This window comes from Genypterus blacodes, unplaced genomic scaffold (assembly GCF_046128005.1).
Source record: "Genypterus blacodes isolate CSIRO-AG114 ecotype Tasmania unplaced genomic scaffold, CSIRO-AGI_Gbla_v1 ptg000033l_1, whole genome shotgun sequence".
Taxonomy (NCBI): Eukaryota; Metazoa; Chordata; class Actinopteri; order Ophidiiformes; family Ophidiidae; genus Genypterus; species Genypterus blacodes.
Genome location: NW_027466846.1, coordinates 2,832,169 through 2,848,241, shown reverse-complemented (window position 1 = coordinate 2,848,241; position 16,073 = coordinate 2,832,169). Strand labels below are relative to the sequence as shown.

Sequence of the window (16,073 nt, the reverse complement as noted above, 5' to 3'; positions counted from 1 at the left end):
AACATGTTAGCTAGCGTCCTATCTACTGTAAACAGAAAATCCACGTGAGCCGGTAAACATGTTAGGATTAAACCTTAAACACAGGTATAGTCTGACAGTTCTGAAGCTAGCCAGACCAAGCAGCTGCCCGTTTGTCTATCTTGCATGAAACACTGAGCGTGAAGGAGACACCGGGAGCTGAACAGTGCCACGTAGCTAATTACGGTTGGAGAGGAGCAGCAGAAGCCGGTAAAGTTCAGCCTGAGCCCTGCAGAGCCCACCAGGGACAACATGCTTACACACTCTCCACAGCAACAACTCAGTCAAACTCTGAAATATGCAAATACAGCCAATATGTTAGGGTGAGTTCTTTGAAAACGACGATGAAATAATGATCAAGATGATACAGATACACATAAAGATACAGCCTAATCATCCATATTGACAGGGTTAATGGAGTTGTGGTCAGAGACAGAACATCGGTTTTGTAATACTTTTTCCTTCACTCTAAAATGAAAGAAATAAAAGCATATGATTCAAGGGGAAAACTGTAAAATTGTAGAGTTAAACTAAGCTGGATGCTGCATACATCCATGCAAGAGAGACTCGACCTCATGCACTCATCTCCCATTGAGGTTTGTTTAGTAAAGAAAATAACAGTTTATCACATTGTTAGGTCCAAGAGAACACATCTTTCAAATCAGGAAATAAACAGTTTGAGGATTTCTAAATATTTAAATCAAAGTGAAGTTATGACATGTATGTTAAATGTAGAGGAAATATTGAAGATTTTGCACTATTGCTCATTCACAAATCCAATTTAACTAACCAAAGCTTTGCTGAGACTGGATCAATTGTATCCAAAGTACAATCAGGCAGAGCAATATTGACCATATCATCAGGAGACCAACACACAAAGCTTAGTTCACTGAGAAAAGGGAACAGCAACCTCATCACAGATACAGAATGTGCCGAATGAAGAACAAGAGACTACATTCTGCAAAAGTATTGTCACAAGAAGGCTCACTGGATCACTGGAAAAAAGTTATATTTCCTTATGAATCCAAGTTTGAGGTTGAGGTCGGTATCAGAAGGGTTTATGTAAGGAGGAGAACAGCAGAGAGAGAGATCTAAACCACAGTGCAAAATCAAAACAACTGTGAAACATGGTGGTGGGAATATGCCTGATCTCGAGTTGGAGACCTGAACTGAGTCAACTACATCCTGACAAAAGAAAAGTGCCACTCCATTCTTCAGAGACATGTAATACAGTACACACTGGCTTGGATCTTTGTAGAGAAGGATTCATACTGCAGCAGGACCATGACCCAACATATACCTACTTGAAGACCAAATAAGAGGAAGGAGAGCTGATATTGGTCAAGGCTTCTACCTTTCCCCTATACGTTAAGGTTTTTAGGACTTTGTTTAGGACTTCCTTGTCTTCCTAGAGAGCTTTGGGCCTCGCCAGGAACTTCTGTTGTGAGCCCTTAAAACCCTTTGAGATGTTGAGACAGCAATGCCTATTTCTAATCTTATCATATTATGGTAGCTGAAATGGGAGGTCAAACCTGCATCTATAACTTGTTGCAGGAGAGAAAGTTGATGTCTGGTCAGTTGTTGGAGTGACATGGAATACACACGAGTGTGAGAGAAGATGAGAAAGATGTGATTTAGCAGAAGTTACATTTTTTTTTGCGTTATTGATGTAAATGTGCAATGTCATTTAGTGTGTTGTATTGGTTGCTATTATGACAAAAACAAACCTAAACCATATATTCACCAAATCTGTTTTGCCATAGACAGTAAGCTTATAAACCGCCTCCTGTGCCTCTCCTGCTCACTGGCTCTGCCTCTGCCTCCATCCTTCTCAGGCAGCTTGCTTCCTGCTGGCATCTGTCTGTCTGAACACAGCGTCCCCTCACTCAGCCTCTCTGTGTAGCACCCACAGCCCCAGCCTGACTGAGAGCCATGAAGACGGCTAACAACAAACTAACTCACTGATTAAGCTGTAAAAATGCAAACAGACTCTGGATAAATGTGAGATGCCTACAATCCGGACTGCAGTAGATTGAATGAGGAGGCTCTGGCCTTATGTGAGTGCGGGCCCAGATGTCCAGTGTCAAAAGCAATCAAACCCTAACTACTGTCAGCTGTGTAGAAATATGACACTTCTTCCATGAAGGCAGTAAGACTTTGAAGCCCTACCTTGAATGTTCTAGCAACATCAGTAAATCCCACTGCACTGTCATCGGTGTCCTTCTCTGTTCAGCTGTAACACTGGAAGACACACGTCACCCCACACACTTTTGTCTATTATCACGTTATCCAACTGAAATGATGTTCATACTATTTATATAATTCCTATTATGGATTCAACAACTCCTTCCAAAGATTTTGTTTTCTTTATGAAACATTGTCCCATGATGAAAAGGAAAACACAGTGCATTCAAAATGTAGTGAAATGAATGGAAAGTAAGATTTAGTTTAATGATTCAAATCTTAACTTATGGTTATGGTACAGGAACAATGTTTTGTTGGTGTCGGAGTGACGACATGCTAACTTTAGTTGAAATAGTAGTTATGAAAGCTAAATCACAATTTTGCACCTATGTTTACTTAAAACATCTATTTCTGTGTTATTTGCAATATTTAAGTTTGTCATATACTGTGGTAACAAACTCAAAATCTCTGAGGTTTGAAAAATGGTACAAAATGTTGTGGACAAATCTTCTCGTCTCTTTTGGCTCGGTCGTTTTTCACAAAATCTTCGGGTCACAGTTCCAAAACCTAGAGATTCTAATGCTTTTTAAGGTCCTTTTGTTTGAGTAGGTATGGTGCAACATGAATCACATGAATGCTTTTGCTTAATATCAATACCTAGAAATTTGCACCATTAATCCAATTACTTAAACTTATTGGTTAACATTTTTTTTGCAATTTGAGTACAATTCCATTGTAGTTGCAAAGGTTGCTTTCGGTTTTTCACTGCTAAAAAGTTATGGAAAAGTTGGGGAATTGGCAAAAGTGGAGCCTCGAACTTTACACTTAAAACTCAAATGACTAAGCACGATACATTGACAGTTTGAACATTTGGTTTTTCAGTGTTCAACAGGACACATTCATACACACAGTTAGGATTTACATGGATGATTGGTTGCATGATCACTGCTTTTTGTTATTGTGTTTGGTATTTTGGTAGATTGATTACTTTGGGTTCTTGAAAAGTTAGAAATTGTATTTGAAAGTCAGGATAACTCAAATTCTTACTTCAGGGCTATGAAAGGAACCCAATTCAAATAAACAGGTCTGCAAAGTGTGTAGAACATTGGGGATTTAAATCTGTATGTAAAAAGTTTGACACAAACAATCTCATGTCTTGATTGTGTTTTGAACCCTGATGTCTGAATTCCCTCTCTAACCTTTCAGGCTTTGAGTGGTGCAGCTGGACACCATGAGCTCCAAGGCGTGTAAGAACTGTGGGAGCACAGACATCGATGTGGACCAGGCCAGAGGCGATGCGGTCTGCATGGGCTGCGGCTCCGTGCTGGAGGACAACATCATCGTGTCCGAGGTGGAGTTCGTGGAGTCGGGAGGCGGAGGGATGTCGGCAGTTGGACAGTTTGTCAGTAGAGAAGGTAAGTAGGAAGCTGGATCTGCTGATGCGTATTTATAGTTGGACAAATGAAAGAGACTGTAATGGGCAAAGTTCTTATATTTTAGACATTTATGTGGTTTAATGCTGATGAAGGCAGCTTTTTGGTTGTATCGACAGGAATTTTATGTACCTGATCTTGTAAGTTTTAAGTTGACTTGATGACTTGTTATTCACTCAGATGTTACAAAGAAATTCAGGCAAACCCAATTATATGGACAAAGGTAATTGGTTACATTCAGGCTCATTGGTCACATCCAGGGGTAGGAGTGAGAAGCTGTTATAAACAGAGGTGCTCACTTTTTATGGTGCACTACTAATAGGAACCCAAAGCTTTAGCAGGTGTGAACTTAGTGTTATGGTCTTGGGTGTCCAGTCTAACCATAACACAGGCCAGTTTTCAGTTCCCCCTGCTGCAGTATCAGGAAGCTTCATAATAACTTTCTGATAGCAACATATTGAACAGAAATCCCTTTAATAATACATTCCTGCTCACTGCATATTTTTGTTTAGTTCTGTTTGTAATTGTTTGTTGCTGAGTGAGTGAGGACACACACACACACACACACACACACACACACACACACACACACACACATCCTAGATGGTGACACGGGAGTGGATTTTCCCTCCTGTCCCGTTTTACTCCCACAGAAGAAAACCTTGTCCCGTCCCAATCCCGGGCCAGAGTCAAAAAAAAATTCCTGTCCCGTCCCACTCCCGGTAAAATGACTCCCACTCCCATCCCGCTCCCATTCAGGATGACTCCCGCTCCTGTACCGCTCCCATTTTTTTTTCTTTTAGTCTTTAGGCAATACATTGAATTTGATTTGATCTTCTCCCCATTCTTTTTTAGATATTTTTGTGTTCTGCAGTTTTATTTTAAAAGATTTTTCCCCGAATTTAACTTGCACGTATGCCTCTTGAGACCACTCGTCTCTGACTCAGTGGCGTATTTGATCATTATTGAACACGTCTTACAAGCGGCATACTGCGTGTTCATTCCGTCACACTCTTATGAAGTTAGGAACAATCTGTGACTTCCCTTCCAGTGGTTTGAGCATAACAGAAAGGTTGTTGTTATGGACTTTCCATTGCAACTCATTTTTGATCTCATCAGTTCATCCGCTGGTACTTGCTTGCTACCGGGCCATGTAGTTCTTTTGACTTGCGTTGCAGTGTAGGCTTATCGAAAGAAAACTAGAAAAATGGCGGTGCCTGTCCTGTATTGTTTTTGTTTTGTTCTTTGGTCCTTTTGGTTGGTTCCCGCTCCCGTCTGCTCTCGTTGACTTTTTAATCATCTCCCGTCCCAATCACGTGATCAATAGTAAAATTGACTCCCGTCCCGCAGGATTCCCGCGTGAATCCCGTTTCCTATGGGATTCCCGAAAAAATGTCAGCCTCTAACACACACACACACACACACACACACACACACACACACACTAAGAGGTGGGCTATTCACACCTAGGCTGTTGCTGTGAGTCCTAACACTTACATTCTCAACTTGTATTAATTTCTCTTGGATTTGGAACAAGATTTGTCATATGTCTTATCTCTTTTATCTTCTATTCATCCTTGATCCAAGCAGTCTTGTAACGAGTCGTCACCTCTGTTCTGTCTTCAGGCGGACCAAAGCTTCCCTCGTTTGGAGATGGACACCTCATGGCAGTGGGGAGGGAGTCGAGGGCCCAAACACTGCAGAGAGGTAAGCGACCACCAGGGGGCGCCACACACTGCAGTAAAGTTGACTTTATCGTTCCATTGTTCCGTCCAGTCTGTTATTCAGTCATTCTGTTGCTCTGTCTCATTGTCTGAGGGCCATTTCTTTGTCTTTGTCTATTGTTGTATAGTTCTATCAAATTGAAGAGTAGTGCTGGAAGACGGCAATTCATCTGACCAGCGTCAAACTGAACGTTGACATGGCCCAGAGGCAGTATGGAGCTGTGAAAGTTGGATTGTTAATTGATATACAGTATATGAGATGTATAATGAAGTGAAATAGCAATTGTCACAATGCTCTCTAAATACAAAGAAGAGCTGAAGTGAAGGATTGAGATGGTATGGTTGCAAATTCCTTGACGAACCACCTACACTTCAGTTTACTCTGGCTTGAGAAAACTCATCTACAACTTCCGGAGACGGATACAGGCCTTTTGTTTGCAGGCAAAAAAAAAGAAGAAGTTTTGTGAGTGCAGATTAGACACAAAGCAGCTGTTTACTGCAGTGAGTGTCATCGGCACACTGATGGTTCAGAGCCACAGGGAAGACAGGAAGCTGCAGACTCACAGAGCTGTCACACTGCTGCAGACACTGAGTAACAGGGAGAGGGGGAGGGAGAGAGAGAGGGAGGGGCAGGAAAGAAGGAAGGAAGGAGCAAGTTTGTAATGTTCTATGTGTGTGGATAGACTAGTCATGCTGTGTGTGTGTGTGTGTGTGAGTCAATCAGAAGGGTAGTAATATGTCAGTCTGTGGCTCAGTGAGTGCTGCTGAGAATGGAGCAGCTCCTCTTCCTTCTCTCCACCTGAAATGTCCCCAGGTGCTGTCTGCTGTGTCTCCTCAGCTGCAGACTGATTCATGTCTGGAGATAAAGTCCTCACTCGCTTCCTGCTTCCACCAACATCACCACTGTACTCTGAATTTCAGTACAGGAGAATTAGGCCATATCTGTGTTTAGACCTGTTCAGAACGCTCTCGCACTCAAAGAGGCACAGTTTCTTTTTCTTTGGCCCCTTTTCACCTGTGACCTAGTGATAGAAACACTCAAAACATCCACAAGATCCTATACATTTAGCTCTCATTGTGGTGTGCGTTACTTCTGTGTTTGTACTGTTGAAGAAATGGCAACATTGGATTCAAAGCGCTCCCTTCAAAGGCTTAGATATTTCCAGAATGCCACAACTTGCAAAAAAAGTGTCCAGTGAACCAATGTCCTAGTACAGCCACGAATTTCCTGACATTTTCCCAGAAATGTTGGAAAATTGCCACAGTCAGCATGGAATTGCTTATTCTGTCTTGCATCACAACACTCTGTCTCCCACCTTACCACATTCTGCAGTTAAAATAATACATTTGTCTCACTTTCGTCACTCGCTACCCACTAAACCCTGCAACATAATAAAGACTTCAAGATGTAATAAGAATAATCACGATAACAATTTGAGAGAGAGAGAGAGAGAGAGAGAGAGAGAGAGAGAGAGAGAGAGAGAGAGAGAGAGAGAGAGAGAGAGAGAGAGAGAGAGAGAGAGAGAGAGAGAGAGAGAGAGAGAGAGAGAGAGAGAGAGAGAGAGAGAGAGAGAGAGAGAGAGAGAGAGAGAGAGAGAGAGAGAGAGAGAGAGAGAGAGAGAGAGAGAGAGAGAGCACGAGCACTCTTTTCACATGTTCTGTTAAACATGGATAGTTACCTGTTACTCCGCCCTGAAAATGTTAAAATTGGTTTAAAAAAAAACAAAAAAAAAAAACATCCGAGATAGAGATCAATAGATAGTTGAGTGCACTGCACAATGCACACAGCAGTGGTCGGAATGCCAACTTCCTGTTTCTAATGACATTTATCCTCCAGTATCAGAGTTGGCACTAGAGGCTGGTGATGGATACGTTTAATATTAAATATATCTTTAAAAAAACATAACTGAAGACACACTGTGCTGTAGTTGTGTTGTAAGTGTGTGTGTGTGTGTGTGTACCTACCTGTTTTTTGTGTTCTGCTAACCATTACTTTGGTCCACAGCATGACATATGCTTACGATCAGGTACATGTTGCTGTTCAGAGCAGGGATACTTTGCCACAACATCAGTGATTCTATGCATTGAGACTACAATGCAAGTGTGGCTCTACAGTGACAAAACCCCTTTCAAATCCCAAACCAGTGAACCTTTTTTGTGTATCAGTATTGTTTATTTGTACTGACATGTCTATGTGTTTGTGTTTCTTCAGCGAAACATCACATCAACACATTGGGTCACCAGCTGCAGATGAACAAGCACCATCTGGACATGGCCTTCAACTTCTACAGGATGGCTCTGGGCAAACACCTGACGCAGGGCCGCAGGGCGGCCCACGTCATTGCCGCCTGTCTCTACATGGTCTGCCGCACGGAGGGAACGCCACGTATCCTTCTTGCTTTTACTTATGGTTTTATCCTTCGTAGTGTTCAGAGTCAATCTAAGCTAAACCAAGGTGCCTTTCCCTACCAATGCAGAAAGTACAAGTATAAGTACTGTGACCAAACTGCTTGTGTTGTACGTAGTACCTGTCCAGTGTTGGTGGCAAGTTCACATATTGGGCCTCTGTAATGTTGTCTTTCTATGAAGTTGACTATATGCTGGGGAGCTGGAGTATCTGTGAACATCAAAGCTTGAGCTATTGCTCAATTCGGCAGTGCTGTGTTATTGCTCCTTTTTTCCAGGCTGGAGATGTACAGTATAGTTGCCTGTCACAAGTTCTGAAAAGCAAATGTATCTAACACAAAATGACTCTGACAAAAACAACTTGGTCACTGTGGACGCAAAGCCTAAAACCAAGATCAAAAGTTAGTGAATGTAAGACAAAAACAGCACAATTAGTTTGATATTGTTGCTCTGAGTCTGCTGAACATGCAAGTAGGTAGTTATTTAGTAATGCATGAGCACAACACCACCACATTTCAAACCTATGTGGAGAGAAATTGATTGACCTTTGGAGAAAATGAAGTATGTTCCTCAAGGACCGTAAGAGTACTGATATCGATTTTGGTCAGATACTAAGATACTTGGTAGTTGCGGACCAACACTGAGCTATCAATGAACAAAGAACACTGAATTGAGAGTCAGGTGGGGAACAGAGCGGTAGGACCTCTCAGGGTTTAATAGTCTGCGGGCTGTCATGAGGCAATCAGCTGCAAACACTCCAGACACACCTTCTCTGGTCACCAGTCTGCAAATACATGCATACGCAGGCAGAACACACACACAACACACATATATACGTGTACATATGCACTTAAACAAGTATACAACAATACGACTGGGGGTCATAACTCGGATGAACAGGGAACAAACCTGGATCTTGGGTATTTAAGCAGAGTCGAATGTCAGTATATCCGAGACTTACACATTGCTTTGGGTTCCGTTTGCTCAGAAATGGGCCCCCAGCACGTTTAGGGGGGAGGAGGGGCAGTGTGGCAGAATGGAGGATGGTATCCTGGGAGCCCCTGTGGGGTGACACGCCGGACAACCTTCTCAAGCGGGGAGCCTGAAAAGTGCTGACTTGTATAGCATTTAGCTAGTTTTTGTTCATTGTTTGTTTTGCCACTGCCAGAATGTTCCCAGAAACATCTTTGTGTATGTGCATGAGACAGCACTGCCACAGGGAGGCAGCATTGACAGTGTTGATCATGACTCTCGATGGCTCTTCACTGGATATAAGGGTTAATTTGCTTGTTTAGGCCTACTGGATGAAAGGATATTGGAAAAATCTTGAGTGCAACAAATGGCTTTAACTTTAAGAGGAAAGACTTGATTTACACAGAAATTTACATGGAAGTTCAAAACACCTAAATGGATGTTTTTGTATTAAATATCGGTAAATCCCTGGTCTGAACTTTAAATATAAAATATCAGAGCTTTTATAGCAATATTTTTCCAGAAGTCTGATGATGAAATCATGGCAGAAAGCTCAGCTCCTCCCGAAAATCTTGATGTATTGTTTGGTGCCGAGTGTCAGAATGAGCTCAGTACAATTTATGCATGTTGATTATGCCTGAGTGATGATAGCTCATTTTTAATGGATAATGGGTGAATTAAAAATCTGTATTAACTGAGACAAATTAGTACATTGAGTTTGCATGTTAAGAGGAAAGTCGCCGAGTGTATTAAATACAGGGAGTGTCGTAAATCAGAGCTTTGTTCCTTAATGCTTTATAATATCTCATTGCAGTCAGGGGTAAGGTGTCATTGTGGGGATAATGAAGGTTTCCGGCTCATGTGCATCATGCTCAGTGTGGCGCTATAGGTTTACTGCTGCCTCATCACCTCTGAGGAGGATTTTTATGGTACATCAGCACAAGTTTGGTTTGCCTAATGAAAAAAGGTGATGCCTTCTCCCTGGATAGTTGATTGTGTTTGTGTGTGTTTGGAGGAGTGAGGCCTGGTTAAAAATAGCTGCACTCACTCCTTCCATAGTGGGGTAAATCTGTAATGTTGGGGGAGCGGAATGGAAAGGAGACGAACAGCACACAGCCAACACACCTGACTGTTGACATTTACACTGCAGAGCCTCCATCCATATTTACCTCCTATCCTTTATCCACATTTTCTTCTTTCCAACCCATCATCCACATTTCCGTATCTCCCACCATTGTTTAATCGGGATAATAAATCACGTGTCACCCTTCAGCAAGCTCCCATTTAGCAGCCAGCTGTTTGTTGTCAGCTGTAGTCACCATATTGAATAACATGGAAACATTCAAAATCAATTTGGCAAAAAAAGTTCAAACACATGGCATTTAAGGACAAATGATATGAATTGTGCATAACATCAAAACAGATGAGACCTCATTGCCTTATTATTGGGCATACATACATTTTCACACCTTGCACATACATTTGAGTTAAAGTGTCTCTTTTCATCCATTAGGAAAGAAAGTCTCAGTGGATCCAGGTGTGTTAAGGCAAGCTGTTGATTTTGCTGATAAAGAGAGGGGGAGTCTGTAATCTCCAGACGGCGTGTGCTGGGATTATCTTTTCCTTTTCATCTGCCTGGCTGCTAATGCCATTGTGAGTCATTTCCAGAGGAGCGCCGCTAATCCACTCTGGCAGCCTGCAGACAGGTGCACCTGTCACCACAGAGACCCTGTCACCACGGAGACGGTGTCCAAGAGGGCAGGTCCCCGGGCAGTGTGTGTGTGTGTGTGTGTGTGTGTCATAGTGGGCAGGTTTCAGGTCTGTCAGTATATTTAGATGAGCTTCCTGGTCAGAGGTGATGGTTCAGTGTCGCGTTAGATTTACCCTCACAGCTGCCTGAACCAGAAGAGTTCAGCTTTGATTGTCACAATATCACCAGTATCCACACCATCGGCCATAAAGTAGTCTTCAAATGCTCATGCGTTGTGTTGGCATTTACTATTGTTGGTAGTATTACTTATTGAATTTTATTGGTAAAATTGCTTTCTGGTTTTCCTTGTGTATTTTGTCTAAAAGACGTGGTGTTGGCTGTTAAGTTAAGTTTTCTGAAGACTATCACCAGGTAAAGATGCCACAGTGAAGACCAAGAAAGCTTTAGTTGTTATCCACAAAATATTGCTGATACTCCCGTAAAAATTAACATAAGGCAGTCAAATGGCTTTCACTCATGTCAACATCTCTACTTTTATCTTTTACTCACAGTGTTCTGGTACTTTATTCACCAATGCGATGTTACAGTGTTGACCAAAACAACCACACACAAACTTTAACTGGTCCAACTGTGGGTCTGACTGTGTGTTGAACTCTGGATCATTTTGATTTGCCGTGTGTACATGATCCAAACTAGTTCCGATCCAGTTGTAAAAACAAGCTATTGATCCAGAACCAGAGAGGGCAGTTTCTACGTTTGAAGTATTCTCCAAGGAAAGTTGATCTTAGGCAACTGTACTTGCCAGTTAAGGCTTTAAGACGTCGCACCTCTCCTCCCAAAGTCTTCTTCAATTCTGTGGCAGTTCTGTAGCATCTTTGAAGTGCTGAATTCACATGACAACACTTTCACTGATTACCTAACTTTCCTTTATCTGTCACATGCGCTCAGTCTCATCATCTTTATATTGTAACCAATCTAAAATAATAATAATTGTAATGATGCTGCTTTCTTTATTGACCTTAACTCATTTCTCAGACATGCTGCTGGATCTCAGTGATCTCGTGCAGGTACGTATCGTGTGTGTGTGTGTGTGTGTGTGTGTGTGTGTGTGTGTGTGTGTGTGTGTGTGTGTGTGTGTGTGTGTGTGTGTGTGTGTGTGTGTGTGTGTGTGTGTGTGTGTGTGTGTGTGTGTGTGTGTGTGTGTGTGTGTGTGTGTGTGTGTGTGTGTGTGTGTGTGTGTGTGTGTGGAGTCTGACACTTGTCTGCATGTTTAATGGCTGGCAGATTCACAGTGAGTCAGGCATGTTGTGGTGGCGGGACATTTCTCAGAGTCACAGCTGGTGGAGGGCTTTTATTTTTATGCTCCCAGCTGTCCTGGAGGAGCCGTCCACCCCGCCCCCATTATCCACACCCCGTTATGCGGAGGAGGGGAAGGGATTTGGAGTGGATTTTGGGTGCAAACGGCTGGGGGGAGACGGGGTTATTAACATCCAGCATTTAAACTATTGACTGTTGTCTGGTAGTGATATTCCACCGATCCCTTTTTATTGATCCCCACCCAGGCCATGTGTCGTGCCATGCATTGTTCGGATGAATGGAGAAACTTGAGTACGTACAAACGTGGCAGGGGCATTAAGTGTCGGTACCCTCTCTGAACTTGACAACAGTGATTGTCATCATCAGCTCTAGTATATGTGGAATAAAGAAAGGCACAATTTTATAAAGTTATAAAGCAGAACTCCATCAAGTCTTGGTTCATGTGGTTTTTTTATCAGATATGGGTTGTAGCAATAGGGAAACTGAGATTTCTTCACTACATTTCAACACTTTTGACTAGTTTGGTCAATCGCTGTGGCCATGGTTGCAAGCGCTTGTCTTACATGTCTTATTACAATTGATTTCATCACAGTTCCTTATCAATCTTTTTTGTTGATTCATCACTTACCTTGTTTTTTCAGTTTCAGCTGTTTGTATGCTAGTGGATTTAGTCAGACAACACCACTTTCAGAAAAGATATAAAAGTTCTACAAATGCAGTTAAACACCCGTTGACCTAATCTAAGTTTATTTCATGTCTGTAAATAGCATTGATTTTGATTGTCAGATTGACAGTTGAAGCTTTTGTCCTGATTCTCCCATGATTATTTCACCTGCGACTGCTCAACATTTCTTGTTCTGCAGGAAAGTGTTTATTTACAATGTGATGCAGAATTTCAGTTAGTTAACTAGTCTACTTTACCAGTCTGAATCTGTGACATGTGGTTAAACCTAGTGCCCACTACAACAATCTTCAGTGCTCTTCCATTTTGTAGTCTGCCATTAGAAGATTGTAGCAACCTCACATTGCATTCCCATCACTAACACTGTTCTATTGTATGCACCTGAGAGGCCTATTCCATCTGAGACTCAACCAGTCACAGATGTTGCGATAAATTTCAAACTTGCTTGACGTTTTATTCAGGTATGCGCACCAACATCAAATCAAAAGCAGCATCTTCAAATGAAGACAAGCTTTAGTCTTGTAGTGTTTGCTTCGCCTTATGGATTTGATTAAATCTTAAGATGATGGATTTTAGCTTGGAATCATCATCAAAGAAATATCAGCATACCAACTTTCAAAGTTACCCCGGCATTGAGGCCTCGTCACACGGATTCAGATATGCAGAGCACAGAACAGAAGAAGTTTCTAGATGAATTGATTATCTATGCACAGTAATATGTACTCACTCATAAAGCTTTTCCATACTGCATGATTCGCACAAGATATTGAACTAGTGGATGTCCTCCTTCAAACAAAATGCTGAAAATGATCATTCATGGTCAAAGAAGTTGAAGACCCAGGATGTGCTCGGTGTATGTACACACTTAGGATGAAGTCACAGTAGTTGTAAAGGTTGCTTTGCTTATTGCACCGCAGAAACGTTACGGAGAAGTTGTGAAAGGTTTGGTATTTATTTGGCAAGCAAGTGTAGAAGTCCTCTTCTATCTCCGCGGACCTTTCTAAAGCTGTTGTTGCACTTAATGTAGATTCATTTCCAGATTAAAACTTTTCAGTTGATAAAAGAATAAATGTTATTTTTCAGTTTCTGTTATTCGATTTATATAATATATACATTTATTATCGTTAGACTATAATTGATAAAAAGTAGGTAAAATTTGATCAGTCTGTTTTCCACAGTTGGGAATATTGACAAACTTTACTTAAAGTTGTGCTTGTGTTGTTGTTGAGAATTGAAAAGATGTTGATTTGGAAACTAATACTTGTTTATTATACGAGTGTTGAAGTCCTCATTGTAGCAGCAGTCATGGAATCCTCCTGTAAAGCAGCTGCCCTTGTGTCATTCCAGACTGTCCTTCCTCCTTCAGCACAGTTTTTGCTTTTGCATATGAATTCCTCACTGGAATCTGGTTCCTAGAATAGCAGGGGAGCATCTGCAGCCCTCCCTGACTCCAGAGGGGGCTGAGAATGAGAGTCCGTCTGTCTACCCCGCTCTGAGACCCACCAACTCCCCAGAGAGCTCCAGAGCCGGTCTGAGGGAATGACAAGAGAGTTGACCCGGGTCACGACCTGTTCCTTGTAGCTTTCACTCCCTCTGCCTCCAGCACAGTGCAGCTTTCCGCCAGCAACACCTCTGAAACTGAAGTCTGGGCTGTAAAGCTGATAATTCCTGCGGTACATGATAGATGTGTGGGAAGGATTCACCCTTGTGGCATTGTTGCTTAACACGATTCGTCATTAGATGCACTCATACTGAGTGGGGGTGGGTCAGTGATGCCAGAATTTACTGCTCAGCCTTCTGGATGTGTTGTGGGTAAAACACAATGAAACATCTGTGATGGGAGGCGCTCACTTGATAACCCTGTTGACACACTCATCCTACACACACCCTGTTTTTTCTTCACCATCCTCCATTCAAGCTAAGGTGGTTCGAAGTCTAGCATTAATGAATCCTAATTACAAACCAAGTCATATCAACAGTAAAACACTGTTAGAAAAGCATTGATGTCCAATTTATGAATAAGAACCATCTGTTGTTTGTGACTCAGATTTGCAATAGTAGAAGTTATGACCATCTGAAATATGAAAACAAAATCCATCAGTAGTCGTTGAAACTCTGGGGGCTTTACTCTCTGAAACTCTCCGATAGCTCGACAGGGAATATTACATATCATAGACAGGCTTAAGTGTTGTTTGTGTCAGTGTAAAGTTTGTGCGTCGAAGTAAATGTGTGGTTACTGTAGTGTCAATTACGTTAGGTCTACCGCTGAAGCAATGGTTTCTGGGAGTAATCGTCTGTTTTCAGTCCCACATGTTCATTATCATCAGGCTCTACTGTTCCTGTGATGAGGGAACATTTCAATATTTCAATGAACTGGTGACACAGAGACCACATTAGAGCTTCACTTGAATTGAATTAGTCGGTTACTGATTTTAACACACTTTGATAAGTCAGTTTTTGGAAAAATCCGAATGATTCATTGGAAAATTGATGGTGTACTTAAGCTTGTTAAATTAACTTGTGACAATCCTGTTCTAAAGCACTTAAATAGTTGTTTGGACTTTGTCTTTCGTGCCAGCTAAACTACAGCCTCCTCTAGGATTGTGTGATTTGGGATCTTGTAGAAGAAATTTGAATCATGACAGAATTGTGATGAAATCCAGCGTCTTCAATTATTTTCTTATTTTACAATCCATATCCATTTTCCATGACATTTCCATAGCTACCTCTCACATTGATGTGTCAATAGGTAAATAGGCAGCAAACCAAAGTTGTGAGACAGTTAAGAGTAGATAACAACTCTCAAACTGAAGACCAACTTGAAACCTGGGGGAAGCTGTAAGTTGTTAAAGATCCAACTACCACACATATGGGAGTGAGATGTTCCACCATTTGTGAGTTCATTATGTAACCTGAACATATAACCTGAGGTTGAACCCTGCATTTCAAGTTTCAATGATCCGTTTCCTTAACTGAGGGAAATGTGAAATGGACTTAAGACACAGGTTATTTATGTGAGGTAAAACATGAAATAAGCTCTGTTAAGCATTTTAATAGTTTTTAATTGATTAAATAGCATTTTGCAGTTTTGTTTTCAAATTAACATTGGGTTAGAGAAAAGTGCAAAAGTATTTCCAAGCTGAAGAAAGATACGTGCGTAAATACGCAGTGTTATATCAATGAATGACTGAATGAATGAATGAATGTAAATTCTATGTCTGCCCACATGTACTACTAAAGCCCACGATCACCTTAGTGTTTATATTTTTGTTCTCCACAGGTAAATGTCTATGTCTTAGGAAGAACATTCCTCGTTCTGGCCCGAGAGCTGTGCATCAGTGCTCCAGCTATAGGTACGGACCTCTGATTCATCCTTTTCCACACAAAATGTTTGCTGAGGCATCATTTACTGTTTGGCAAATCCTTTGGAACATTCATCGAAGTGATGTTTGCTTGTAGCCTTCTAGGCTTCACGGATTCACAGATTTGTACTTTCATTAGTTGGATTTATGAAGTTTGGCACTGGCCACAAGAGGCCAACTGCGGGTTAAATTCAATGAAAAGCTGAGAAATCTGACATGATTTGATGCTATTGAATTTTCCAAGTGTGATTAACCAAAATAGAC

The 16,073-nt window shown here is 41.5% G+C and overlaps 1 protein-coding gene across 1 annotated transcript in view; it reads left to right on the top strand.

Annotated features, from left to right (window-relative positions):
* The window catches only part of brf1a (BRF1 general transcription factor IIIB subunit a), a 72,602-nt gene that overhangs the window by 317 nt on the left and 56,212 nt on the right, over positions 1–16,073 (top strand). Inside the window, exons 2-6 of the mRNA XM_076146672.1 lie at positions 3,409–3,617; positions 5,262–5,342; positions 7,572–7,745; positions 11,484–11,515; positions 15,728–15,800. Coding sequence (XP_076002787.1) covers positions 3,434–3,617; positions 5,262–5,342; positions 7,572–7,745; positions 11,484–11,515; positions 15,728–15,800 — 544 coding nt within the window. The 5' untranslated portion in view covers positions 3,409–3,433. The remainder of the gene's footprint in view (positions 1–3,408; positions 3,618–5,261; positions 5,343–7,571; positions 7,746–11,483; positions 11,516–15,727; positions 15,801–16,073) is intronic.